Below are 24,546 nucleotides of genomic sequence, written 5' to 3'. Positions count from 1 at the left end.
ATCAAGAAATTGATTGCAAATACTGCATGAACGAATCGTCAATTTCCGGCGTCTTGTCTCCAATCCGACTCATCTCAGCGAAGTTGAAATCACTGTACGATTGGTCGTCTGGCCACATGTCACCAAAGAGCTCCGAGTCGGCTTTCTGGGCCAGTACAGAAGTCTCCACGGTAGCTGCTGGGAGATTCAGATGCTGCGTAATGGGCTGCAGCATGGACGGCAGTGTTTGTCCCACCTTTGTCAACAGCAATGGCAGAAACCGTTGTCGTCCACCAGGGAGCCTGTGCACGAGCGAGAAGAAATGCTTCAAGTAATCCTGCGGGCCTAGGTTGAACCCCGACGAGCGCAGTCCCACCGTCGATAGACAAGCCATTACATCGGTGAGCGTACAGGCTACTTCGAAGATTTTCTCGATCTGTCAGGGCTAATCAGCCTTGTCGTGAAAGAAGAGAAAAAACCACCAACCAGTCCAATCCCATGAGTTTCCATACTCTGCGTTGACAACTTCCACGTCGCCAAAGAGAGGTCTCGGGCGATCTGCAGCGGATACCGAAATTCCATGCACGGATAGCTGGCTTTGCTGGACAGAAACCCCGCCGTGGTGGATAACTGCCAGATCATGGTTCGCAGCCACTGCTGCGAGACACGGAGGTCCGCCATTGGGATATCGGGAAGCTCGAGGTCGGGAGGAACAGCATTGCAAATATGTTCGTCGAGCCGGATGAGGGACTCGCGGGAGCATGTGGCATGCGTACCGTTCCAGAGCCCGAGGAACGACTCGTCGAACGGGCGATAGAGGTCAGCGAGACAGCGAAATCCAATATCGGCTGCGTCTTGAGGTGAGGCATCTTCTAGAGCCGGACTGTTGGCGGTAATTTGTAGGGTGACGGGCCGATGTCTTCGAATGGCATGGGCTCTGTTCGGATTAGTAGCATTCTACGAGAGTCATTGACTGAAAGTACCGTTCGGATATCAGAAGCAGCCAGAAGAGCTTGCCGGCCAAGGAGGAATCTGCTTCATCGCCGTTTAATGTGCCTGATTGAGTATCCAGCATGCCAGCCGTGTACAAGGTGGTGGCTTCCCGCAGGAAATAGTACGCATGGCGCTGGTTCCCCAGCGCAATATGACAGCCGTACAAAAGAAAAGCGATGGTGATGCTCTGCCGGACAGGACGAGTGAGCGGATCAAGATGCCTCCGCGCCTCAGTCGCTTCATCGAGCAATTCGCGCCCAGTGTCCATACTCTGGGCCCACCTCGAGCCTGCAGCTTGGGATGAGGAATACCCCGTCTGCATCATGACAAAGGCACAAAAGGAAACCACCAAGCAATACGCATGAATACAATGATCCATCTGGTCCACGTATCTCTGGAAAACTTCCGCCTGTAGAATGGGAACTGTGCCTTGCATGCGCGCGAAGAAGTACTCGGAGCAATCCCGGATCAGCTCCCCAGGAAGGAGATTTTCCTTGCGCGCAAATCGACATCGTCCGCTACTTGAAGCCACAGGAGAATCGGCCACTGTTGGACTTGCAATCGTAGGGTTAGATGGCTCATTTTCTTGAGCATTCTGTGTGCGCAGTTCAGTGAGAACGTTGGCCGACTGGCCCTGCCGTCCTTTCTTCCGTCGGATCAGCGATGTTCGACAGTTTAGCCGGGCCGATCGACACTGGCTGCAAGGTCTTTGGGCATTGCATTTGACCTTCCGACGTCGACAGGCATCGCAGGCTTGCTTGACCATCTGTGTGTCGCGGGGCATCCTGTAGGTCTGATTGCTTAAGACTGCTGTTGCATGATTGAAGGGAAATTGTGGGGAGGGTTGAAAAACGGAGAAGACGTGGGGGTTTCCGAGTCATCCCGCGCCAAGATTAAATATACAAAGGACAAAGGCAATGAGTCGAGACCAGAAGTTTTTAGAGCAGTATGGTCTAATTCTGACGAGCAGGCACAGAGGGCAAGTAACCGGCGCTGGAGTTAGAGTTTATAGTCATTGGACGCCATTATCAAGACATAAATGCTGACTGAACTTAGGGAAGAGCTATCTTGGTCTCCAGATTGTGAGCCCAACTGATGAATTACAGCATGGCTTTGGGCCTTTGTAGTTCTCTCTTGAGAAAGTCTTGAATGCCACCTCGCATCCCCCAAGCATGCTTTGCCAAATCTTGCGTATTGACGGGCAGCTGTCTGGTCCAGCTCATCAACCGCTCATATACATTTCCATCTCGACACCCCAATGCGCTGTTCAGACTGGCATCAGTGAAATCCCATGCATCTGTAAGGGCGATGAGATCAGGGAGAAGCTCAGAGAGGATTTCATCAATGCGCATCCGCATTTCATCGAACTGATTCGAGGTTAATACCCCGTCTTCCGCAAAGGGAATGACGTGGAACGAGGAGACGGAGCTAGTGATGTTTGTCAACGCAAACAACTCAGACAGTCGGGACAGGACGGGAAATAGGCTGGGCTCAGATGTCCGGATCATCTCCACCCGCCGTTGCATAGACTGCAGGACGAAGTATTCTGTATATGCATGTGCCGCGGGCAGAAGGCGCATCAGACAAGAATTCCACGCCTCTGCGGCAGAGGATACCTGCGCTTTTTGGGTATACGCAGTATATGCACCGGCGAGGAGTCTGTGATAGTGATGTTGAAATATGGACCGAAGAGTAGACGGCGCTAAGAGTTGGTTTGCCGTGATCGTCTTGAGATAGGAACACTCTGCGTCACTTTGAAGGTATTGCTTGAACTCGCGCAGGCACTCTATCATATCCGAATCAACTATCCCTCCGGCTTGCATTACGTTGATCTGTTTGAACAGATATCGCATCAACTGCTGCCACATCACGTAGTTTTCCCCCTCGAAAGTTGCCGTGACACAGGCAGTCGCCACCATCTCGGGGAGTCCAGACAGAGCCACATATCCCTGCCCTCCACACATTTTGCGCGCTTCTTCGGCTCCCGCAGCTGCAGTATTTGTTGCCCAAGCTTTGAATCCTGTACTGAGCGCATGGATGAACGGAAGTCGACCAAGGTTGCCTTGCGATTTCTCTCGCTGAAAGTCCGAGAACTTGTCATCGAACTCTTTGAAAGCAAAGAGCGTGGCATATGCTTGGGAGACCAGCGTCAGTAGACGGTAGTGCTGCGACTTGTAAGCCACAATCGCGACCTCGGGTGCTCTGGGATCAGAGAACATTGGTACCCCCTGCTCCCGCACCACTGCGTATCGCGTCGCCACGGTCAGTGGCTGTGCCAGTCCAAATGCTGCCCATTCAATGATCACCCGTCGTACTTGGAGCATGGTGGAGTAGACCTGCTTCGAGAAATGCTGACCGTTATCATCAGACCGGATATATGACCCGTCGGAGAGCACCTGGGCATGTGCAGCCAAAAGACTGCTGCGTGGGACTCGCATATGATCGAAGCGTGCATATCCGTTACAGGTTCCGTTATACGCCATCTTTATTCCCACATCCCCCAGTTCGATACCAGGCGCCGGAGCGAAGTCGTCCAAGGAGCGGATCTGCACCACGAACCAATGCATACCTTGGTCTTTGTCTCGGATAAGCAATTTCGCTGCCACCACCGCGTGCGAGCAGCTGAGCCCCAGCCCGCCAGGCCAGTATTTGGTCGCTGTAAGGGTAGGGGAGTGAATGACAAATTCGTCTGTGTCCGGGTCGAATGTGGCCGTGGTTTCGATCCCACGGACGTGACTTCCATGGCCCAGCTCCGTCTGCACGTAGCAGCCATTGACCTTCATCTGGTCGATCAGGGGGAGCCAATGTTCCTTCTGTTCCAGTGTCCCCTGAAGCTCAATTGTTCTGCGAAACATGAGGAAGCTCAGGCCAAATGGAGTGGAGTTGGTGAGCTGATATCGCTCTGTCAGATTCTCAAATTGTTTATGATTATATAGGATCATATCATCGATGATTGCACGCCCCCGACGAACCCCTTCCAGATACAGTCCCGTCCGGTCCAGTCCGGAGTAGATGTTTGGTAGCTTCATATCATCTGTCAGCTCCAGAGCCGATTCGACGCGTTGGAAGGCCGCTCGTCGGCAGGACACATTCTCTTCTCTGCATAGATTAATAAGGGAAGTCCGAACATAGGATCGCATCGACATACCCATCATAGATTATCTGTGTCAATTTAATCGGATCAAATGTGGCAGCTTGTCTCGCCTGTTCCATCAGGACCATCAGACGATTAGAAGCCATCTTGGGTGATTGAGCGCTCACAAGTGACAGATACAGATACCAGTGTGCGGCTATAGTTCAGATCAACCCGAACACGAAATTGAGGCTGAACCTCACCGTACATAGCCCATGAGCAATCTGGGCTCCCTGGCCACGGTGTCATTTAAGGGAAACTTCGGCGCTTGGATATGGAGGACTGCGGCTGATGTTTAGTGCCAAACTTTCAGATTTTTGGAGATTCCAAGTGGTGCCAAACAAAATCCTACTGGCCCAGAGAAGGGTAGATAGTCATAACATAGCCTCTTTTCTACGCCCATCAGGACATTCAGGTCAGCGCCAACGGACGCCAACCAGTCTCCGCGGGGACCGGCTCGACGCTTGGAAGAAAGCGGCCCGTCAAGCTCAATCTTCATTCGTCTTTGACTCGGTGGCTTGAACAGCTCAGTACTAGGATTGTCGATCGCGAATCTGTTGAGTGATTCAGTCTCAACAATGACCTCCCTAAAAGAGCGCCGTGTGTAAAGCCGCGAATCCCGCATGGACCAGTTATGAGCAAAACAAAGGCTTGTAATCTCATTGATTAGTTCTCGTGCTTGCAATCGACATTTCCGCTAGTTATTCTTGATGTTACCCGTCACCTGAAATAGCCCGGCTTCCCCATCAAGAGCAGACCGCGTGGGATATGTCGGGCCAGAGCACAGCCCACGTCGATACATTTCTGTCCAGACTCACCCCACTCCAAGCTGGAGTCTTTATTTTGAAATCTCAAACCGGCTGCCATGTCGTTCCAGAACTATGAAATCGAACAGGTTAACTCGAAGCAGGAATGGACTTTTGACAAACACTCTACCGCTGTCTATGGATGGCCGTGCCGGATTTGCAGGCGTTCACGAACATCTTGGCATAAAAGACTCTGGACATATCCCATTGTTGATAGATGATTATACTACCATGACAGCTCCTGCAAAGGCCAACCACGCCGGTAGATCTGCAACTAACATCCTGATCCGATGAAATCCCAGCCACTCCTCCATCTCCACCGTTGCCCCATTCTCGTTGCTGTCCTCGACTATACGTTGAATCCGAGGCGCCACAAACGGCACAAAGAATAGATGCGCCACCGCACCCGCAACGCCGGCCCAGTAGAACGTGGTGCGTGACAGGGGCAGGGCGCTGCGCGACCGACTCAACAGAATATTCGATACACCGGCGGAGATGGTGGCTAGATTAAGCGCAAGGACGGAGACGATCTGGCGATTGAAGATATACGCGTACCATTTCGGCAGGACAGCATCGGAGGATTTCCGGATAGACGGATGGAGGAAGGCCGAGTTGGAGAACAGCTCGACCAGGGCATGGACAAGACTTCCTGTGCTGGTAGCTAATGGCGCAACGCGGAGTAGCTGAAGGGGATCGAAAATGAGTCCGGAGGCCATGAAGCTTAATTCTGTGTGCGTCAATCAAGTAGAAGACTGAATTGTTAAGGAAGTCAAGGATGGAGCGGGATTAAATACTACAATGCGAGAAACAGGTGGAGCCAGCGTAAGCCCTAATGCAACGCTATGCAGGGATGGATCAGGCCACAGGAAAGTGTTTCAGGACATTAGTCACTTTGATTTTCAAGTAGATAATACAAACAAATGATACATACAATTCGAATCAGTCTTTGTGATGCTCCTCTCGCACCTCCATGTGTCCCCCCTCCCCCTCGTACGGATCTACCGCCGTCTCTCTGAACTTGCGCGCCGACACTCCTTGCTCGAACAACAGATCCAATTCCTCATACGTCCTTCCCTTGGGCTCCGGCAGGCGAAAATATGACCAGACCAAACTGACGAGGCATGTTGCCGCCCAGAAATATGCGCTGCGGGCACCCCAGTTCCAAGCCGCTGAGTTGAGCTGATAGTTTGTGAGCACATTGACCACGATATTACTCACGTTGTATCCGACTCTAGCCAGCACGATTGTTTTGGCCTTGAGCCGGGTGGAAGAGAGTTCCGACACCAACGAGTACGTCACGGGTCCGATGGTAAAGTCGTAGCAGAAAGTGAAGATAATCAACATCGCACCAATCGCCCACTTGGCCGCGCTATTATCTTCCGGCGCAAAGGAAAGACTACCTGTGATGACGAGCAGGGTGAACAAGCTTGCCAGACCGCAGACGTGCAGTGTTCGACGACCCGCGTAGGTCATTAGAAACCACGATCCCGCGGTACCAATGAAGCCGAGGGCATATTGCGCCAGCGAGAGATCAAAGGAATGCACCGTCGGCAGACCGGCCTGGACGCAAAAGTACGCAAAGTAGCCCATGAGGTTCTGCCCGCATAATGTCTGGACAAGCCAAACCACACAGACAACTTCTGTTCGGCGCAGGTTCGTCCCCTTGAAACAATCGGTGTATTTTGTGCCGCTCGCCAGCGTCTTTTCCAGCTCGTTCGTATGCTGGATCATGGCGATGGTCTCATCAGGGTCGAAGTTCGGATCGTTGGATGAAGTAAGCCGCTGCAGGGCTCGTTTCGCACCTTGGAGATTACCCCGTCGGACATGCCACCAGGGCGATTCAGGTGCGAAGAGGATTCCAATAAGGATCGGGAGTGGCCATGCCCACTGCACCGCAAAGGGAATCCGGTACGCCCACTGGTCCGCTCGTTGTATGGATCCGCGATTCACACCCACCGCGACGAACTGCCCAATCACCCAGCACATGTTGATGAAGGTCGTCAAGTACGGACGGAGGACAACAGGACACACTTCTGAGGCGTAGGCGGCAGGCAAAGTCTGGAAGATGCCCCAGGGAATACCGGCCAGAATCTCTGCAGCGAGGAGCATTTTGACATTGACGGCAAAGAAGAAGAGGAAGACCACCGCGTTCATGGCCGCCAGCGCAGAAACCATTGTCCAGCGGTATCCCAGCCGTTCCGAAATCAGACCGTTGATGAGCAATCCGAAGACTTCGCCCACTCGGGCCCCGTTCGAGAGGGCTGATTGCCACGACGCTGGGACCGTCCATTTGCCGGACGCAGACTGAAGCCCATATTTCTTATTGAACGCCGGAGACGCGTACATGGAGCCCAGCAGCGCCAGATCGTATCCTTCCATGATCAATGTCGACGAGAGGAGGACAGACCAGCCCACGGCCTTCGGGTACAAGCGAATCGCTTGCCAGAGCGTCATGGACTGTTCTTTGCGGGCAGCTTGCTTGCCCTCCACGAGAGCTCGGGGCTTTTCTCCCTCCATAGTGTCTGGGTTATTGGACGTGGTCATATTGCGACTGAATTCTTGCAGGACGGCATGAAGACCCCAGACAGATGCCTCTATTTATATTCATTTTACTGCAGTCATGCTGTGCATATCATGAGCTCCGGCCTGCTCTCAAGATGCGCCAGAAAACGTCAAGGACCCTTCCGATGCAGCATGATCTGGGGAATTTTTCCTTTACCCCACACCGTCCGATGTGGGGATCCTGCATATGCACATAGCAGTAAACGAGCTTTCCTTCTTTCTCATTGGCTACAGCTACGCAAATCGGCCTCTACTCGGAGGCAAGGCGGATGCAAGTCGGAGACACGGGCAGGAGTACAAGCAGGACAAGATGCTGTGGCTGCATGTCGCACTCCAGAGTCTAACACCCGGATTTGATATTATCTGGGAACCGCTGAACATTGTTCTACATGTTGGTCCATAGCTTTAGTCTCAGCATGTGGGAGAACACAACGGATGCATAATCGAGGACATAAGTCAGCTATGCATCTGCTGACTACACAGGAAGATATGGGGCCGAGATGAGGGCGGCCAATCATGTGGATGGAATGCTAGGTTATCCTGTTCCTTGATTTCATCGATTGAACTGCTCCATCGGACGGAGAAGATGCAAACCCTTCGCAGACCCCAAGAGAGCAAGCATACCAGAGGAGGGCATAACTATCAACTCGCCAAACGATCGCAAACACCAAGTACAAGTCGCAAGCTCGGAGAAAGACGGGGTAGCTTAAGGATTGACGATTGATCGTCGATTATGGATGGCGACAAAGATGGATACGTCACTGGATTCGGCATCTCAGCTTCAGGCTGAGGCTCAGCAACAGCAAGCGGATCATGAAGCCGACCATCGTGCACGGGAGCTGTTCCGTTACTTCCAACCTGACAATCCAGCCTTGCTTCCCACGTCCACAGCCCGGAGTCAATCCTCATCGTCATCTGTCCCGTCCAAAGCAAGTCCGAACCTTGTTCTCACAGCACTGACCCAGTTGGCTGCGATTAAATTAGGAGTTCAACGTGCAATCATCAGGTAATGATCCCTTTGGGTAGAATCATTAGCTGGCCTCTGTGACAGTCGTGTTGACCTTGCTTCAGCTTGATTGATCGAGAAACGCTCTATGTTGTCGCTGAGGCTACCCGGTCTCTCAATCTAGGTGACAATGGGCTGTATGAGAATGAGGGCGATGGCCTGTGGATGGGATGCTCCCATGGCCCTGTCGCTGGCACTTTATGTGAGGTAGGCGGATTTGCATTCGATCCTTCACATCCTAGCTGAACATGAGTAGAAAACCATTGCCTTGTCGCCCACTCCCGAGGAAAAGTATCCATTTTTCATTGTTGACGACCTGCAACAACACCCAAGGTATTGCAGTATTCCCTGTGTCGCTGGACCCCCGTTCTTCCGTTACTATGCCGGCACCCCCTTGATGACTAGTAATGGCATCAATATCGGCAGTCTCTATGTCATCGACGCACGCCCCGGCATCTCCCTAAGTACCGCCCACAAGGAAACTCTCGGTGTGGTAGCCGCCGCTGTCATGGAATACTTGGAGACTTCGCGCCAATCGCTCGAGAGCACTCGTCTGGTGAAGCTGCTCTCCGGACTCAATTCCTTTGCGCAGGGAGAAGCGAGTGGCGATCCCGTGGTGGAGCGCTTATCTAGACGCTCTAGCTCTTCCGACTCGGATGGTCCAAACACCCCCAGCCCCCCTAGCACGCCATCGCTGGGACCTGATCTACAGCCTGCTCCAGCTGATGGGACAACTTCGCCCATGGCGATCGCTCCACGCAAGTCTGCCAACTCCGCAATCCCCGATAAAACATCTAATTTTGTCGCTGATGATGTTTCACTAAGCGGGAAAAGCTGGACTTTTCAGCGTGCGGCTAACATCATGCGGGACAGCTTGGACCTGGGCCAAGAGGGTGGTGTTGTGATCTTCGGCGCTCATGATGCCTCTGATCAGGACGAAGATCTTCAAGAAGAAATGCCACGTCCAGCGCACACAAAAGCCAGTATCCGGGCTATATCGACAAAGTATTCCCATTCCTCGGGCTTGGCTGACGAGTCGCACTTCATCCCAGCAGCCCGAATGGATCGCCGGTTCGTGAAGCGGATGATGCAGCGATTTCGCAAAGGAGCTCTCTGGTACTTTCACCGAGACGGGACCAACTTCTCCTCGGACGAAGATGGGACACGCTCAGCCAGTGACAATGACCGCAGTGAAATATCTTCCGCCCAATTGGGAATCCCACATCATCAGTCTCAGAGTGCGTTGAGAGAAAAAGATACTCTCCTCCTGCAATTCTATTTCCCCCGCGCTACTCGCATCATCTTTGCACCCCTGTGGGATTCTTTCAACTCGAGGTGGTTCGGGGCATGCTTCTGTTGGAGCCTAGAGGAAAGTCGGATATTCAGTCCTCATGTTGAGCTCGGCGGCGTGCTCGGCTTCGGAGCTTCATTAATGATGGAGCACAGCCGTGTACAGAGTCTGGAATCGGACAGGAGGAAGGGAGACTTCATCAGTAGTATCTCGTGAGTACATTTCAGACTATTGTAGTGGTTGAAAAAGGCCGTTTCTGATACCGAAGTGCAGACACGAACTGCGGAGTCCGCTCCATGGGATTCTCGCCGCAGGAGAGTTCCTCGCTGAGCAGGCCTTGTCCGGCTTCTCCAAATCGCTTCTGGACACCATCCGTGTGTGCGGTCAGACACTTCTGGATACCTTTGAGCAAGTCCTCGATTTCAGCAAGATCAATTCTTTCAAGAAAAAACGACGCCAGGCGAGTTCGCTTCCGCACGGGGACCGCGGGTTGACAAGAGCTCCTGAAAGACCACAGTCTTTACACATTCTAAAGGTCGCCAATGTGGTGACTATTATCGAAGATGTGATCGAAAGTATTTGCTTTGGCTTGAATCACTTTAATCCTATGTCTGTGGGCGGAGTTCCATCTGCATCACTTGGAATACAGGATAACAATATAGGGCTTACCAGTTATGTCGATATCTCCATTGATGTTAGTCCAAATGATTGGGTCTTCATATTAGAACCTGGGGCTTTACAACGCATTATCATGAACGTCTTTGGCAATGCGCTGAAGTACACGCGTGAGGGATATGTGTCCTTACATATCGAGATTCTGACAGACAAAGGCACTCTTCAGGCACCTGCCGGCACGGACACACTACTCCTGACAATTTCGGACACTGGCAAGGGTATTTCGAGCGAATATCTGCGCTCCCACCTGTTTACTCCTTTCTCACAAGAGGACTCATCGTCGCCTGGCACAGGGCTCGGACTATCTCTTGTCCACAGCATTCTCCGGTCCCTAAATGGTCGCATCAAAATCAAGAGTCAGCCTGGCTCAGGGACTGTGGTCAAAATCTCAATCCCCCTTTCGCGCCCCCAAAGACATGAGCATCCAGCAGGACCGATGGCTACTAATGAATTAGTGCCTCTCGCTCAGCAAGATGTCATCCAAGCTGTGAAACATGAGCTCAAAGGGAAAACCGTATGCTTTGTGGCTTCCGAACGCTCGGCGGCCACAGGGCCGTCGTCCACAAGTACAATAACAGCATATTTAACACAGTGGTTTGGACTTCAGCTGCAGCCATGGAGTCCAGATACTTACGCAGACCTGGTTATCATTGACGAATCCGAACTGGTACGCATTAAATCCTTATCGGAACAATCTACGCTGCTTGTCCTTTGTCGAAAAGGGCCAGGTACGACATCAGCTTTTGCACGCCTGGCCCAAGCACGGCCAGAAATCGAATGGCTTCACCTTCCATGTGGTCCTTACAGACTGGCCCGAGCAATCCATAGTTGTCTGCAGGTAACACCCAGACTTCATGCCCCTGAGAAGCTGTCTTCTCCACCTCCGAAAATGCCAGATTCAAGTAGAGAAGTAGAGATTGATGGAACTTTCATGAATGCGCCGATCGTGACACCATCCGTCCCAGCTCACACCACAGATGCCGCAGCGCAAAACCTCGACCTTGCTTTAAGACCAACCAGCGTTTCACCGTTGCAGAACATCCTGCAGAAACAGAGTGGAAGCCAACTTTGGGATTTATCAGCCAAGTCTGAAGATCTGCGGATCCTCCTGGTCGAAGATAACACCATCAACATGATGCTCTTGCAGAAGAGTGTTGCTTAGAGGCATCCCAGCATTCTACATACTGCTGAGGATGGCAGGAAAGCCGTCGAGGCTGCGACGGCAATGACCAAGGGCTGTCATATCATTTTTGTGGGTCAGTATATAGCCGCTTTCGAAAACTGTAGTATGATTCGCTAATTTATGACTAGATATGACAATGCCTGTAATGGACGGCTTCAAAGCAACAAAGGCGATCCGCGCTCTGGAGATGGAACGCAAGACCATTCCTCCTGCGACGATCATCGCACTGACTGGTCTCGGATCAGATGAGCACATATTGAAAGTGTATGCGGCAGGAATCAGTGTTTTTGTAACAAAGCCCGTCTCCTTCAAGGGGATTACCCGACTGATAGATCATTGGAAAAGGGGCATAACGGATTTGGATTCTCAGCCAGTATCTTCGCCTTGATTTTTGCACATTCATATCCAAATGAACTGGGAGAAGAGTTGTGAATCTCAATCAGTACCAATGTCGGTCTCCACAGGTTGGGTGGTTGGATTGTCTTAGGTTGATACCCATTTGGAAAAGTCAATTGTTCACTATAGCTTCTGTACTAACCACTAACATGTTTGTGCTTAATCTTTGGAGAGACTCTTGTGTTTTACTTCAGGTATGATTACATAGCAGGGCATTGAGGGTTTAACAGTTTCTCATGGGTCTATTACTCAACTCTTACATCCTAGAAATGGTATCATGCTTGGAGTCCACATCCCCCTCTATAAATTATCGTTGCCTATAATAACCGAATCAGCGAGCACAGGCACTGTGGGCAGGGCCCTGTCACAGCCTGGGATCAGTCGCTGCTTTTCTCTGCTAATCACTTCTTTTGGAACGGGGTGATGTAGTCCTAGACGAAGTCTATATTCAATACCTGCCTTACCTATCTTGTAAGTTGATGCGGAAACTGTTCCAGCTATTCCCAATTCCACACGATGCCAGCTGTGAGGGCTTTTTCAGCCCTAAGCTCTCGAAATACAATTCAAGGTAGCCTATCTCACAGCGGATCCCTAGGACTAAATGTTTGAACTAAAAAAAGCAAGAAAGGGGTGTATTGACCATGGCTAGCTAGTACTAAATTGGCCTCCAAGGTAGACCATCTTCAAGATCGCTGAGGACCGGCAGCTGTAGCCTGAGCATGGCCGTCAATATCAGTATCATCAACCCTATTGCCGTGAATGCCCATTCTGAGACGAATCGGCAGCCTGCACAAGGATACATGCTTATTACCAACTCGCTAATCATCTCATCGGAGTTTATAGTGAGGCCAATGAGGTAGCCGTCACCTTCGGGAGCATCTAGGTAGCGAGGGATGAAGACCGGCTCTTGGTAGAGTCGATAGTCTCTGTTCCAGTATTGATCGACCTTTCCGGTCTCCAAATTCAACTTGTACTCGCTATTGAACGGAGGGAATCCACCTAATTGCTTCTGGTTAGCTTCAGAGGGCCACTGGGAATAGGATTGAGCCAGCCAAAAAAAGGTCAGGTCATATCTCTTACCCCCAACCCGCTTAGAAACCAGCGACCAGTCCGTCTTTCCCTCTTCCGGATCCTGCATGGCTCCGAAAATACACTTGCTCTTGTAGCACATGTATCAGTCATCGACGCGGATCATCTCATTATCCTTTTCAATGACTATTTCAGGTTCGAGTTCAAGGTTGTCGGTCTCGGGGTCAATCATCCAGTGGGCCAACCGAGCAGGATTTGAGCCCATAGGGGGTGAATTTCCGTCCTTGTCAGGGAAAAAGCCAAAAAAATTACCGTTGGCGTGGCTCATGTAGAGGTGGATCTTGCCATCCCCCTCCCACGCGTTGGCTACGTGTCCGTTATATGCATTGGCACCATAGAACCACTACATATAGATATTCAGCACTGGGTAAAAGATTTAGGGTGATTTCATAGCGTACCTTTACATCGCTCGACGTAGCTCCTCGTCTGGGGAGAACGCCAATGTAGTAGGGTCGGTCAGGGTACCACTGCCAGTGGTTTTCACCAGCCTTGAGGTGGTAAATGCTATCAAGATGCATTGGGTAAATTGGAAACAGCACCTACGGAATAGATCAACAAACTTGGGCGTGTTTAATTGCATAGGCCAGTAGGAGAGTGCTCACCCGATTCTCGGTCGCCGCCATCTCATGCTGGAAACCGCAGACTGGAGCAGTGAACCAGACTTTCTCCGTCGTAACTCCGTGCTGATCCAATACCCTTCCCCTCGTAGCCAAAGCAGAGCAACTTTCGGGTAACAGCATCATACTTGGGATGCGCGGTGAAAGTCTCGCTCTCCCATTGGCCGTCAAAGTCATAGGCACCATAGGTTCCAAGAGTCTTGGGTCCATTGCGTAGAGAGGGCCATCTTCCTTGAGAGTTAAAAGCTTGTCACGCCAAGGGAAAGTGGTGGTATTGGCAACGGTGCCGACGCAGTAGTCGAGGGAGTCAGTGAAGGGATTGCTGTATTGGTCTGCACAGATTAGAGACTTGTTAAGACGTGGAATCCGAAACAGATGATAACCTACCAAGGAAAGTCTGTCAGTGTTCCCGCTCCAGCTTCAACCTTTCGGTCTCCACGTAACGCTGCTTAAAGTCAATGTGCCCATCCTTGATGCCGAAGGACGAAACCAAGCCGTCACCATTGATCGACTGCAAGGCGATGTCAACGAAGAGAATCAGGAGCGCTGGGCTATTCTCGTACTATAGAGTACATATAATATCATCTTTGATGAAGCAAGATCGGGCATGATTCTGTAAGTTTCCGGAGATCTCCTTGGGGGTCTCGCCTTCGACCTCCAGGTTGTAGATCTCACCCTCAATGCGAACAGGCCGCTGGAAGCTGAGAGAGCTGGCCCAAAATTCTCAGGGTTGAATGCGCTGGGGACAGGAGAGTGCTTTGGCTGGCCATCATGTTTGATGCTGTTGCGGATCGAAAGGACTTCCATCGTCTGCAGAATCGAAATTAAATAGCAATGCAAATGCGACTCTGTTCTACAGCAAAGTATAACACTGGGGATCGGTGGTGCTGGAACTGTCAATCAGCGGGGTTCTTTTGTCAAGATATATGCTCATTGATTTGCAGCAAGTCGTACTTTTTCCGGTAGCAGACGGGCTGATGTAGTAGCCTTCGATATTAAGCCCTCCAGCCGGAGCCAACGGGGCAGCTGTAGACGATGCTTGGATGTATCTGTGAGCCTTCTTTTACGCATGCGCTCAAGAATGGAAGGTCCTTGATGTTGTGGTATGTCAACTCTCTGGAGATGCCACATGCCTCTCGCGCAGCATCTATTTCCCTCTTGAGGCGCGGGTAGCGCGAAGGATCCTCGAGGAGCGGGCTGAGCACCGCCTTGATGGTGACCGATGTCGTATCGACACCAGCAGCAAGAAGATTGCCGACCTCAGCCATAATCTCTGAGATTGTGGCTGGCTGGCCATTTGGGCCCTTCATCTTGAGAAAGTGATTGAGCATGTCCTATTAAGTGGTGTTTCATGACTTCTCCTTTATCTATTGAAAGACCTTATCTACAAAGAAGCACTGGAACGCACAAGTATACTCAGCAATTCACAGCTCAAGTAGTAATGCAATATAAGCTGTTATAGAATTTATAATCCAGCCACTTTGCCAGAAGAGGTAGCTGAGGTTGGAGATCTAGTAGAAGGCTCCATGAATGCACAATATGAACTCCCTCTTGTCTTATTCATCCTGAATGAAACCTATCAGTTCACTTAGACACAGAGTACCCATAATATTATAGGGTTTAGGTAAAGTATGATGCGCATACACTAAGATTAATGGGCTGTCTGCACTTAGCAAACTCATTAAATCTCTCCCAGAGGGAGCTCAATACAACTTGAATCTTGGGCTCCATGGATACAACTGAGGACATGGTATAGGTGGCCAAGACTCTCCTCCGCAAGAAGCTGTGTTCTTTTTCATCCCTAGATCCGAAGAACTATGCGAGATAAGTATACCAGAAAAATTGCTTCAGGGCCAGCTCATACCAAAACCACTGTTTTCTTCTTGGACTTTTGGCCTCCCAAAGCTAGCCAAGTATAATATCAATCGGTCTTCAAGACTCATTAGCTTATCATAGAGTTGGCTTAATTGAATTCAAAGACCTTAAAAGCTTCAATATACATCAGGAGTTCCTTTGGTGTAGCTATAGATAGTCTTGATGAGATCTAGGCTGATAATACTAACTTTATTCAGTGCAACCCTAACAACTAGGCTATACCGTCAGTGGAGCTGAAGGATATCAAGATGCCACCGCCCTTTAAAGTATCAGTTGGATCTCTATAGCTCGGTGATTCTCACAAGACGCGGCCCCGGGACTCTGCGTTAAGGATGAAAATAGGCTGTATAAAGAGCTTGAAGAACTATGACCAGAAAGGCAAGTCCCGCCAAAGGTTTGATCAGTGACGCATTAGCCTCTGAAATGATGATTTGAATGAAGTTCTCAGTTTTGGCCATGATGGGCGGGGCAGAGCATGCAATGCGAATACTCCAGCTCAGTTCAAATTGAGCTTTCAACCTGTCCATTAGGAAAGTCGCATAGCAATTTCAGGACCGATCAACGCTACCTTGCTGTGGGAAACAGAAGGCCAAATATGAATATGAGCATCCTCTTGCAAGCCATGTCCACAGTTCCTTTTGTCAGTGGAGGCGATCACTTGTTGGGTCCACCAACGTTGCTGTATGCTGATTCCGCAGTATTTCCCGCGGGGTAATCCGGGGTTTGGCCCTTACCAATTAGAAGGAACCTTAAGCTTAAGCTTTAATATATTCATGCAAAATACTATGCTCCCTTGTGGAGTGGGACTCACAGGCCTGGGAGGCTCCACAGTGCGGACAACCATGAAAATAACTACATCAAATAGTAATAATTATATGTATATTAGGATTGTGAAGAGAATCAGTTAAACACCATACAAGTAATAGGGGAGCAGATACAAGCAAGGGATCTGAATCCAATAAATAGGATGTCATCTTGCTGTACGTAGTCTAGCCGGATACCTGAGATCTATAGTCAAAATCTTAATGTCACAGGTCAAAAGGGGGAAACAGAACATGATTATGACTGCAAAATAGCATGGACATTGACATGTAATGATGATGCATGTGCTTCTTCAGAGATCAATATCTAGGTAGAAGACCCAAGTATCTGTCTTCGGCTTGCATTGCGTAGGTATCCGTGGAACGTCATAGTAGAGAACAAGGATAAAATCCGCTGTTCAAATACTATCATTACCGGCGTAACCGCATTCAGCCAGTCAAGGTGGTAAGCTGTCGCTGGAGACATCAGTTCATCAAGAGTCGAGGCTGGATATATGGACAGACGAAACATGCCTGGAACACAGATATCGCTACCACCCAGGTCAAATAATCATGAGGCTTGCGAAGCAGCAGCCAATTGAACAAGCACTCCTGACACCAGGTGATGTTTTTTCCAGATTGGCCGGTCACTATTAGTGGGCTTTTAGAATGGGGAAGTAAAGTACAATATTGAAGAAGTGCTTCCAACTCGAGCTGCACTAAGGTAGATCAGTCCTTCATGGTTGCTTATTGTTAAAATATTAAACCACTATGATTGTAATAACCTTCCATTGCTGCCTCTGTAATCAGGAGCTTATGAATAAGACTGCTCTTTATCAACATCTTTAGGATAAATAGCACATTAAATCTTGCTTTTTGTGAACAAAGAGTCACCACTAACATTTAAAATAGGCAAACTGAATGTGGTCAAAATTCCAACTAATTGGTTCCTAAAACAACTGATCTAAGTTGAACCTTATCATGTGTCTTTGCAGACCAAGGAAGCTGCCTGCAAATCCACCACCTTGCCACCGCTCAACCACGACCAAGTGTGCATTGCATTCAGTGTCACATCTACACCTGGCCCGAAAATCCTGCAGGAAGTACTCTGCTGGAATGCTGTGAGCTGGGCGCTTGACGCATAAACAACGCCTTTCTGCGCAACTGCTGTTTTGCCCCAGAGTGATTCGATGGTATGTTTGACACCATTTGCTGGAATGGTCACATCAGCATTGGCACCGGACTGGTCATTGGCGAGCTGAACAGTCACAACGCGAGTCTCAGCGGAGGGGTTAGCTGAGATAGATGTGGTAAGAAAGGCGAGGACAAGTGCAATGTTGGTGGAGATCTTCATTTTGAATTAATCTGTCAATTTTCCCCGGAGAAGAAATTTGGGCTTATTCTGAGTAGAGGAAGACATCTTCTTCCTCTATATAGTCCTGAGGTTGAGCTCAATACCTCCTGTGAGGTCATATGTGGTCATAAATATGAGTCCCTCACCATCTAGATTCATCTGTGGCATCAGCAAATCAAGGCGCCACAGCGGATATGCAGACGTTCAACAGGAGATATAATAGACACTTCTAGACAACCCAGGTCAAAAGACTTCCGCATACAGCCCCTACTCTTCCGGAACCAAAATCACCTCCCTTACTCGCGCGTTCAGCCTTCCTCCCAAACTAAACAGCATTGCCTCTTAAATTAGACCCCATTGAGTTTAAAATCATACAATGGTTATTGATCCCATGGTTTGAAGTTTCCGTGGTTCCGAATTATCGTAGATCCTAGATCAACTTTAATATATGGCTCTTGTCCGTTTGCAGTGAGCTTTTTGAGGAGTTAGATTGAAGGATAATCATCATTGCATAATACTAAATTCTAACATAGATGCACGGCTAGTTGCAATCAGTGATGGTTAGGTTGTATTCCTGGCTGGAGTTCCCTACACCTCAAGGCCTATGACTATGAGTTCGGGCCTGATAATCACCGGCATGGGACATCTCAACGAAAGATTTCTTCTTAAAAGTCCAAAATATCAATAAGAGTAAGCAAAATTTCTTGTCGAAATTTCTAGTGAATTATATGTTTAGAGTAGAAGCCTGATTTTCGGCTATCTTTCGACTCTTTTTCCACTTCTGAAAAATAGCCTTTAACACAAAGCCACCTCTTAAGTTCAGCCGTCACCTTCTTTCTACAGGTACTATCTACCTGTAGGTATGGTGGAGGACGCTCATACTCATTCATCACTAATATATGCACATACATAAAGCTTTTTATTAGTTGATTGAAAGTATGGAGGAAGGGAAGATGACTATCATCTGGTCATATCATACCACGAGTCGAACCGGTTCAACTGATGGGAGTGGCGAATTGGCAGTAATAGCTCAAGGTGGAAAGATAATTCATAAAAAATGACGATATGATCACCCCATATATAAATCAAAATTACATCACAACCAAGGAACACAAAAGGTTTGGAGATTTAACAGCATATCATCACTAGTTGAACCTAGAAGAACATGTTTTCCAATTTCAGAAGTGGAAGAGAAACAGTGAGGAATTTTATCACCATACCAAGGAAACCAGTCATGTGTACGTAGGGACGCAATGGAGAATTTGCTCATTGATTAAGCATGGGAATCAAGCAAACCAAACATAGCTGGCCGGGCAGAGATAGAGGTTACCTAGGTATAACAGTGTAGGGGAGCACTATCGGCAAGTGGGTATGGATCACTAAGTAGACCTCTAGGTAGGTACTCCCTGTTTTTCCATTATGTATAAAACGCTCCACATACCCTACAGGACTGCCAGTTCAAACTGGAAATGCATCCTCGATAGAACACTCCACAATGTCAACTACTAGAGTGACAGCCAAATCCCGAGGCAATATGAAAATATCCTTCTTAAGAGGATGCCGTATGGACAAATGGCCATAGGTGTTGAGAACTCTAGGAGAACAGTGAGTGAGTGCTGCCAGTAGGTTCTGAATCGGCCTGCTGATGGTAATAAATCCCTTACTGCTGCAGAGGGACGATATGACATCCTAATTTGAGATTCTGATAGATTCTCCATTGAGCTAGTAATGTGAGTAGCTACCATTGCTCCCATAGTGAACATGTCCATCACTGGTAATTCGCTCAGGTGAGTATATAGCTGAAGCTTATAGACTTTCTTATTTTATCAGAAGTCTAGTTAGGGTTTAGAATTGACCAAAAAGACGAATAGATAGACATACCTGCAGGAGGCTTCAGTAGAGCACCAGGAATGCCCTTGCCCTCACCCTTGAGTGCCCCTTTGAGCCCATCCTTGCTCCATCCATGGCATGGTTGCAGGAAAACGCTAAGAAAGCCCTCCTTCACTCCGTATCCGAGCTCCTAATCTTCGAATCAGTCTACGCACACATAAAGAGGAAATGGAATTACCTCGCCGGCAGCCTGTAATCCAGTCCATAAGTTGGTCACCGTTGGAGCAGGCGTGACAGTTTCATCATGGTAGAGTAAGGGAGCATTGTGAAACCCCCGCGAGAGGCTGAGAGTCAGATCCATTGGTAATACTATGATTAGATCTAGTGCTTGGAGAGATATTCGTTGTGCATGGAGTGTGTTGGTCCTGAGAAAGCCGAGAAACCGGTTGAAAATCCTGTGAATAGTAGGTTCTGGGGCTATTTGTTGGGGACCAATATTGCATTCGACATCGGCGGAGCAGAGTGCTGAGGCTTCACACTGTCCTTGACTCAAAGAGTAGCGGATTGAGTTCTGACCATGGGATACGACACGACGCGCTGGCATAATACTAAGCAATTTCAGAGTGAGACATGACACGCCATGCATGCTGCGTGCAAGGGAACCCAAGAGGACCTGGGTACCGGCCCGAATGGTTCGTGAGGGTTACGGATACTGTCAAAAACCTTAGATCGGTAGCTGCGGATCGCAAATCAGGTCAGAGATAATGGTTAGTAATGGATTATTGATAAGTACTTATATTTCTATGTCCCGTCTTTTGATCAGTTTTGCTTCACACAAGACAGCGGCTGCGAATGCGCTTAGTGTAATTGATGAGTGCTTCATCTGCCATACAGCAGGCTGTGTAGGACATAGTGAGCATGCCAGCAGTGTGTGACGGAGGTGCTTGTGCATATATTGAGTTGCAGACTTGGCTCCTGACTCCTTCTGCATTTCCTGGCTGACAGCAAGAGCCTTCTCCTTAATGCAGGGTTGAAGGGCTGCATTAATAGCAACAGCTAGCTTCTCAGCTGTCAGCCCCTTGTAAGGCACTGGGGGCGGACCAGCACCAGTTTGGGCCACCACAGCACCCTAGAAAGGTTGATCACCGAAAAATGGCATGATCACTGTGGGACATCCAAGAAGAAGACCTGTGGCAGTTGTTCCTGCTCCTCCATGGTGTATAACACAGCTGACATGTCTGAATAACCAATCATGGGGGCACTAGTCGACTAAGAGGATGTTTTCTGGAATATTCTGGTTCTCTGCCCCTAGGTGACCCCAACCTCTGCTGATGATCGCCCGCTGCCTAGTAATCTCAATGGCTTTGAACACTGTTTGAGTCAGAACAGCCGGATTATCCATAATAATGGAGCCAAAACCAACATATATTGGGGGAGGTTTCTGTTGAATAAAGGCAGTAAGCTCCGCGGGTGGAACAAAGCCTGAAGTAGACAGGGTACGGGCGAAGCCGCAAATATTAATGTAGTCAGGCCAGTCTGCTAGTTTTGGCAATAGTGCTGGCGACCTATTGGACAGCCACACTTAATAATTATGCATAAAGGGGCAGGTGCTGGTCACTCACCAGAGATATATATGCAGGATTTTGAGCTCATGCACCAGATTTACAGCCCGAGTGGCATCTAACTGATCCAGTCCGATTGTCTTCCGCCGGAACATGTTGATAATATTTCCTAGACCTTCCCAGATTATGAAATCCACAATTACATAGGACATAAGCCGAGCGATGGATGGCTTGGTGGTATGGGATTGCATGTTGACAAGGATGATCACATCTGCAGCAAATGGCCGATCCCAGAAGTTGGTGACAGAGACGTGAGTATTATCTGCAAGTTCATTAAGATGAAGTCCATTACCTCTTTCAAAGCATGATCCCCAGCAACCATCCAGGATGCTGCTGATGTCCTGTCGGTACTTTCCAATTGTTCCACTCCGGACTGCCGTGAGGTTGGGAATAAGCCCTGGGTTTCAGACCATATAGGCCATCAGTTCAGCAGGGTTTCCGCCAATGCAGAAGAATTCTAGCCCGTGACTGGGTACGAGTTCTTTAAAGGTTTTATGTGTAGCCAGTCAAACACAGTGGCCATGTTTCTGTAGCGCCTGGCCTAGTGTAATAAATGGCTGGACATCACCCTGGGATCCAATCACCTGCAAGACATTATTCAAGTAAATCCCAAAGGTGTCACCCTCTTGGGATTCAGTGCGCCTTAAGAGTTGTTCTTGATCATTCTACAGGACTCTGAGCCTATTTATTAGCAATTAAATCACTAACCTATTTTGCTTTATGCATGCTAAAGTTGTTTTCACCCACATCACAGCATCCCCCCTATAAACGTCACGCCACTGTTCCAAGAGGGAGAATGGATGGAAGGGCTCTTTGAGGATTAACAGTGTTTAATATGTGGCTTATGGAAGCCTTGTTTTCTACACCTGATACTCATATGCGCCTAAGTTTCCTACTGACAATCAAGATTAAGTCACAGTGCACTTATCATAGTCTCATAAAACAGTCTAATGGTGCAGGGTACCCTGAATGGAATTTAACATACACTACTGAGATTCGATATTAGTATGTAATCCTATTTAATGGGAAGGATATTTTATTTAGCAAAACTAACCATAAAAAGGCCTCAGCTGGATCGTTATTTCCAAATTAAAACTAATCCGACCCTTGCATGACTCTTGCCAACCCTTGTACTCAACAATGGCCTACCACATAGTATAATCTTCACATAAACAATAACTCGCCTTCCCGTTCGACTCTCTGTGCGGAACGCATATACCCCGGTCAAAGTTATGATGGCGGCACTACTTCATTAGTCTCCAGCTATACCACAGGGAAGAGAAACAAACATGATGGTCACACTCATGCGGGTCATCCGGACAGCCATGGTGGCCGTGATGGTGATCGCCATCATGATCATGGTTATTCTGGCTCCAAATCACAACGAAGGCCTCATTGGGAGGCAACGCTGCGGCCAGAGGGACGAGGGCCAACGCTGACAGGATCTTGAGAAGGTGCATATTGATCTAGTTGCTATTTCGCTATGTTATGATGCAAGAAAAAATGGCATCCTCACTGAACAAGAAGGGAATTATATAGCAGGGAGCTGGTCATACAACTAGTAGATAATCTAGAATAGTGTCATGGTGCTGTATGCGACTTACAAGCATGTCTTCAGTGGTCAATTGGGGGTTTGCAATCCATGGTAGGCCGATCCCAAATCAATTATAGGTAAATGATCAGCTCTTGATCCTTTCTGTATGGTCATAAAGTTCGTGCAATGCTGCCAATACAAGGTCTAGATCTGTGTTTACCACAGTGAGCTGTAAGCTAGTTGATCCAGTGGGCCATATAGAGAATGTCTTTTCGTCTTATGACATTAAAGATAACTTCTTTTGAAATTTCCTCAAAAATTTTCCATGCAGGAAATATCTAATTCTTCTAAGGATCAACAGTAGATAATTTCATGTAAAGGAGAAAGGAGAAAAAAAAAGAAAAAGAAAAAGAAAAAGAAAAAGAAAGAAAAACAACTCCGAGAAACTACCTTTCAAATATTTGAGTAATACCCCTCCGCATTCTTCCATGGCAATGGCCCATGAGATGAATTATAACATCCGGCCTTAAACTTATGGTACTATTAAATGATGTTTTGGGAGATCAGGATTGTAGTGGGATATCTCATGTTGCCTTGGCCCTGGTTGAGACTCCTGGAACAGCCTGATGGACCGGGCTGGGTGAATGTGATGCCCAGTTGATCGCCTACTGTCATTAATGAATAGGTTTGCTGCCAGGAGGCGAAGCTTACTGTATGTGCTCACTAGGCAAAGGATAGGCAGATCGAGAAAATATCAGAGTAATAATGATGAAAGATGAAATTGGCATGTCATGCCATCTACCGCACTATTGGATAAATATGGACTAGAATCTGGATTGAAACTGAAAATGTATTATTTCCATGAACGCCACAAACTTAAAAGATGGTGCAATATACAATAATCCTCCATGACATCCGTCAAAAATGGGCATTAGCTATAATCCCTAATCCGATTTTGTCTCCATTAAATTCGGCTCAAATCTTATCCTCTTCAGATGCTGATACCTCGGATCTCCCGGTGCAACCACCATCACCTCCTCATACTTTCCCCGCCCTGCACTCACATCCCGTAGCTCCATCACTGTCGTCAGGAGCAGGATAAGGATTGTTGATGCCTGTGCAACCACCCGCGCCTGTACTAGTTTTTGTGTTTGTGTCATCAATGAATCCCGCCGCAACAGTCCCAAGGTGATCATCATTGTCGCAGCCCAGGTTCCGGCACAGAGTATGTACCGGTGCTCATAAGTCAATTCCTTTATCTGCTGTGAGGGAGCTTCCCTATGCCGTAGGTGCTTGTAGATCTGCTCTGTGGTGTCTGTATATTCAATATCTGGATGTTGGTGGTGTTTAAAGAGATGAGCGGCGTGATTTGCGCCTGCCGCTGTCCCAAGTATCCCAGGATAGAGCGCTAGGGAGCCCTTGATGGACGGAGTAAAGGCCCTAAAGGTGGGGTAGAAGCGATTCAAGGCGCTTACAACCAGTAGTCCTCCAGAGAGACCAGCGAGGCCACCGAGGGAGCCCCAACGCAGGAGGCTATGGTAGTAGGTCTGTGCCTCTTCATGTGTGAAGAGTTTCATTATGCTATGCAGGACACTGTTCTGAAGAGATAAGAAGGCGGATGGACTGGATTTGAATGCACTAGATCTGGTATGGGCTAGCAGCATAGTATTTAAGCCTTACTTTGAGGACTATTCCATTTCAAATTAATAGTTATGGGTTTGGTTCGGATCTCCTGATCTTTTGTTCTGGAATCAAGTGGGCCTGTATTCACTGATATTTTGTGATCCAGCCCATTAATTGA

General features: G+C 48.6%; 8 protein-coding genes across 8 annotated transcripts; 1 reads left to right on the top strand and 7 right to left on the bottom strand.

Annotated features, from left to right (window-relative positions):
* Position 1: 1 nt before the first annotated feature.
* On the bottom strand, positions 2 to 1,756 carry CDV56_103732 (uncharacterized protein; the record flags this gene model as incomplete). Its single annotated transcript, XM_026757351.1, has 3 exons — positions 2 to 415; positions 466 to 916; positions 963 to 1,756. 3 exons carry the CDS (start codon positions 1,754 to 1,756, stop codon positions 2 to 4), a joined length of 1,659 nt encoding a protein of 552 aa, XP_026616590.1.
* A 316-nt stretch (positions 1,757 to 2,072) lies between these two features.
* Positions 2,073 to 5,627, bottom strand: CDV56_103330 (putative integral membrane protein; the record flags this gene model as incomplete). The annotated part of the gene is made up of 6 exons (XM_026756949.1): positions 2,073 to 4,071; positions 4,121 to 4,262; positions 4,314 to 4,338; positions 4,515 to 4,659; positions 4,830 to 4,984; positions 5,142 to 5,627. The coding sequence occupies 6 exons, from the start codon at positions 5,625 to 5,627 to the stop codon at positions 2,073 to 2,075; spliced, it is 2,952 nt and encodes a 983-aa protein (XP_026616589.1).
* A 223-nt stretch (positions 5,628 to 5,850) lies between these two features.
* On the bottom strand, positions 5,851 to 7,455 carry CDV56_103119 (putative MFS maltose permease; the record flags this gene model as incomplete). The annotated part of the gene is made up of 1 exon (XM_026756738.1): positions 5,851 to 7,455. One exon carries the CDS (start codon positions 7,453 to 7,455, stop codon positions 5,851 to 5,853), a length of 1,605 nt encoding a protein of 534 aa, XP_026616588.1.
* Positions 7,456 to 8,210: 755 nt separating this feature from the next.
* On the top strand, positions 8,211 to 11,607 carry CDV56_102613 (GAF domain-containing sensor histidine kinase; the record flags this gene model as incomplete). Its single annotated transcript, XM_026756232.1, has 4 exons — positions 8,211 to 8,479; positions 8,545 to 8,686; positions 8,736 to 9,982; positions 10,044 to 11,607. 4 exons carry the CDS (start codon positions 8,211 to 8,213, stop codon positions 11,605 to 11,607), a joined length of 3,222 nt encoding a protein of 1,073 aa, XP_026616587.1.
* Positions 11,608 to 13,198: 1,591 nt separating this feature from the next.
* On the bottom strand, positions 13,199 to 15,040 carry CDV56_102171 (uncharacterized protein; the record flags this gene model as incomplete). The annotated part of the gene is made up of 6 exons (XM_026755790.1): positions 13,199 to 13,456; positions 13,512 to 13,652; positions 13,716 to 14,062; positions 14,118 to 14,127; positions 14,406 to 14,540; positions 14,798 to 15,040. 6 exons carry the CDS (start codon positions 15,038 to 15,040, stop codon positions 13,199 to 13,201), a joined length of 1,134 nt encoding a protein of 377 aa, XP_026616586.1.
* Positions 15,041 to 17,384: 2,344 nt separating this feature from the next.
* Positions 17,385 to 17,759, bottom strand: CDV56_101782 (uncharacterized protein; the record flags this gene model as incomplete). Its single annotated transcript, XM_026755401.1, has 1 exon — positions 17,385 to 17,759. One exon carries the CDS (start codon positions 17,757 to 17,759, stop codon positions 17,385 to 17,387), a length of 375 nt encoding a protein of 124 aa, XP_026616585.1.
* Positions 17,760 to 19,585: 1,826 nt separating this feature from the next.
* CDV56_101485 (uncharacterized protein) lies at positions 19,586 to 19,950 on the bottom strand (the record flags this gene model as incomplete). The annotated part of the gene is made up of 3 exons (XM_026755104.1): positions 19,586 to 19,593; positions 19,641 to 19,779; positions 19,828 to 19,950. The coding sequence occupies 3 exons, from the start codon at positions 19,948 to 19,950 to the stop codon at positions 19,586 to 19,588; spliced, it is 270 nt and encodes an 89-aa protein (XP_026616584.1).
* A 3,739-nt stretch (positions 19,951 to 23,689) lies between these two features.
* CDV56_100814 (HIG1 domain-containing protein) lies at positions 23,690 to 24,322 on the bottom strand (the record flags this gene model as incomplete). The annotated part of the gene is made up of 1 exon (XM_026754433.1): positions 23,690 to 24,322. One exon carries the CDS (start codon positions 24,320 to 24,322, stop codon positions 23,690 to 23,692), a length of 633 nt encoding a protein of 210 aa, XP_026616583.1.
* Positions 24,323 to 24,546: the final 224 nt, after the last annotated feature.

Source organism: Aspergillus thermomutatus (assembly GCF_002237265.1).
Source record: "Aspergillus thermomutatus strain HMR AF 39 chromosome Unknown NODE_38, whole genome shotgun sequence".
Classification (NCBI taxonomy): Eukaryota; Fungi; Ascomycota; class Eurotiomycetes; order Eurotiales; family Aspergillaceae; genus Aspergillus; species Aspergillus thermomutatus.
The sequence above is the reverse complement of the archived record's forward strand: the minus strand, read 5'-3'. Positions and strand labels throughout refer to the sequence as shown.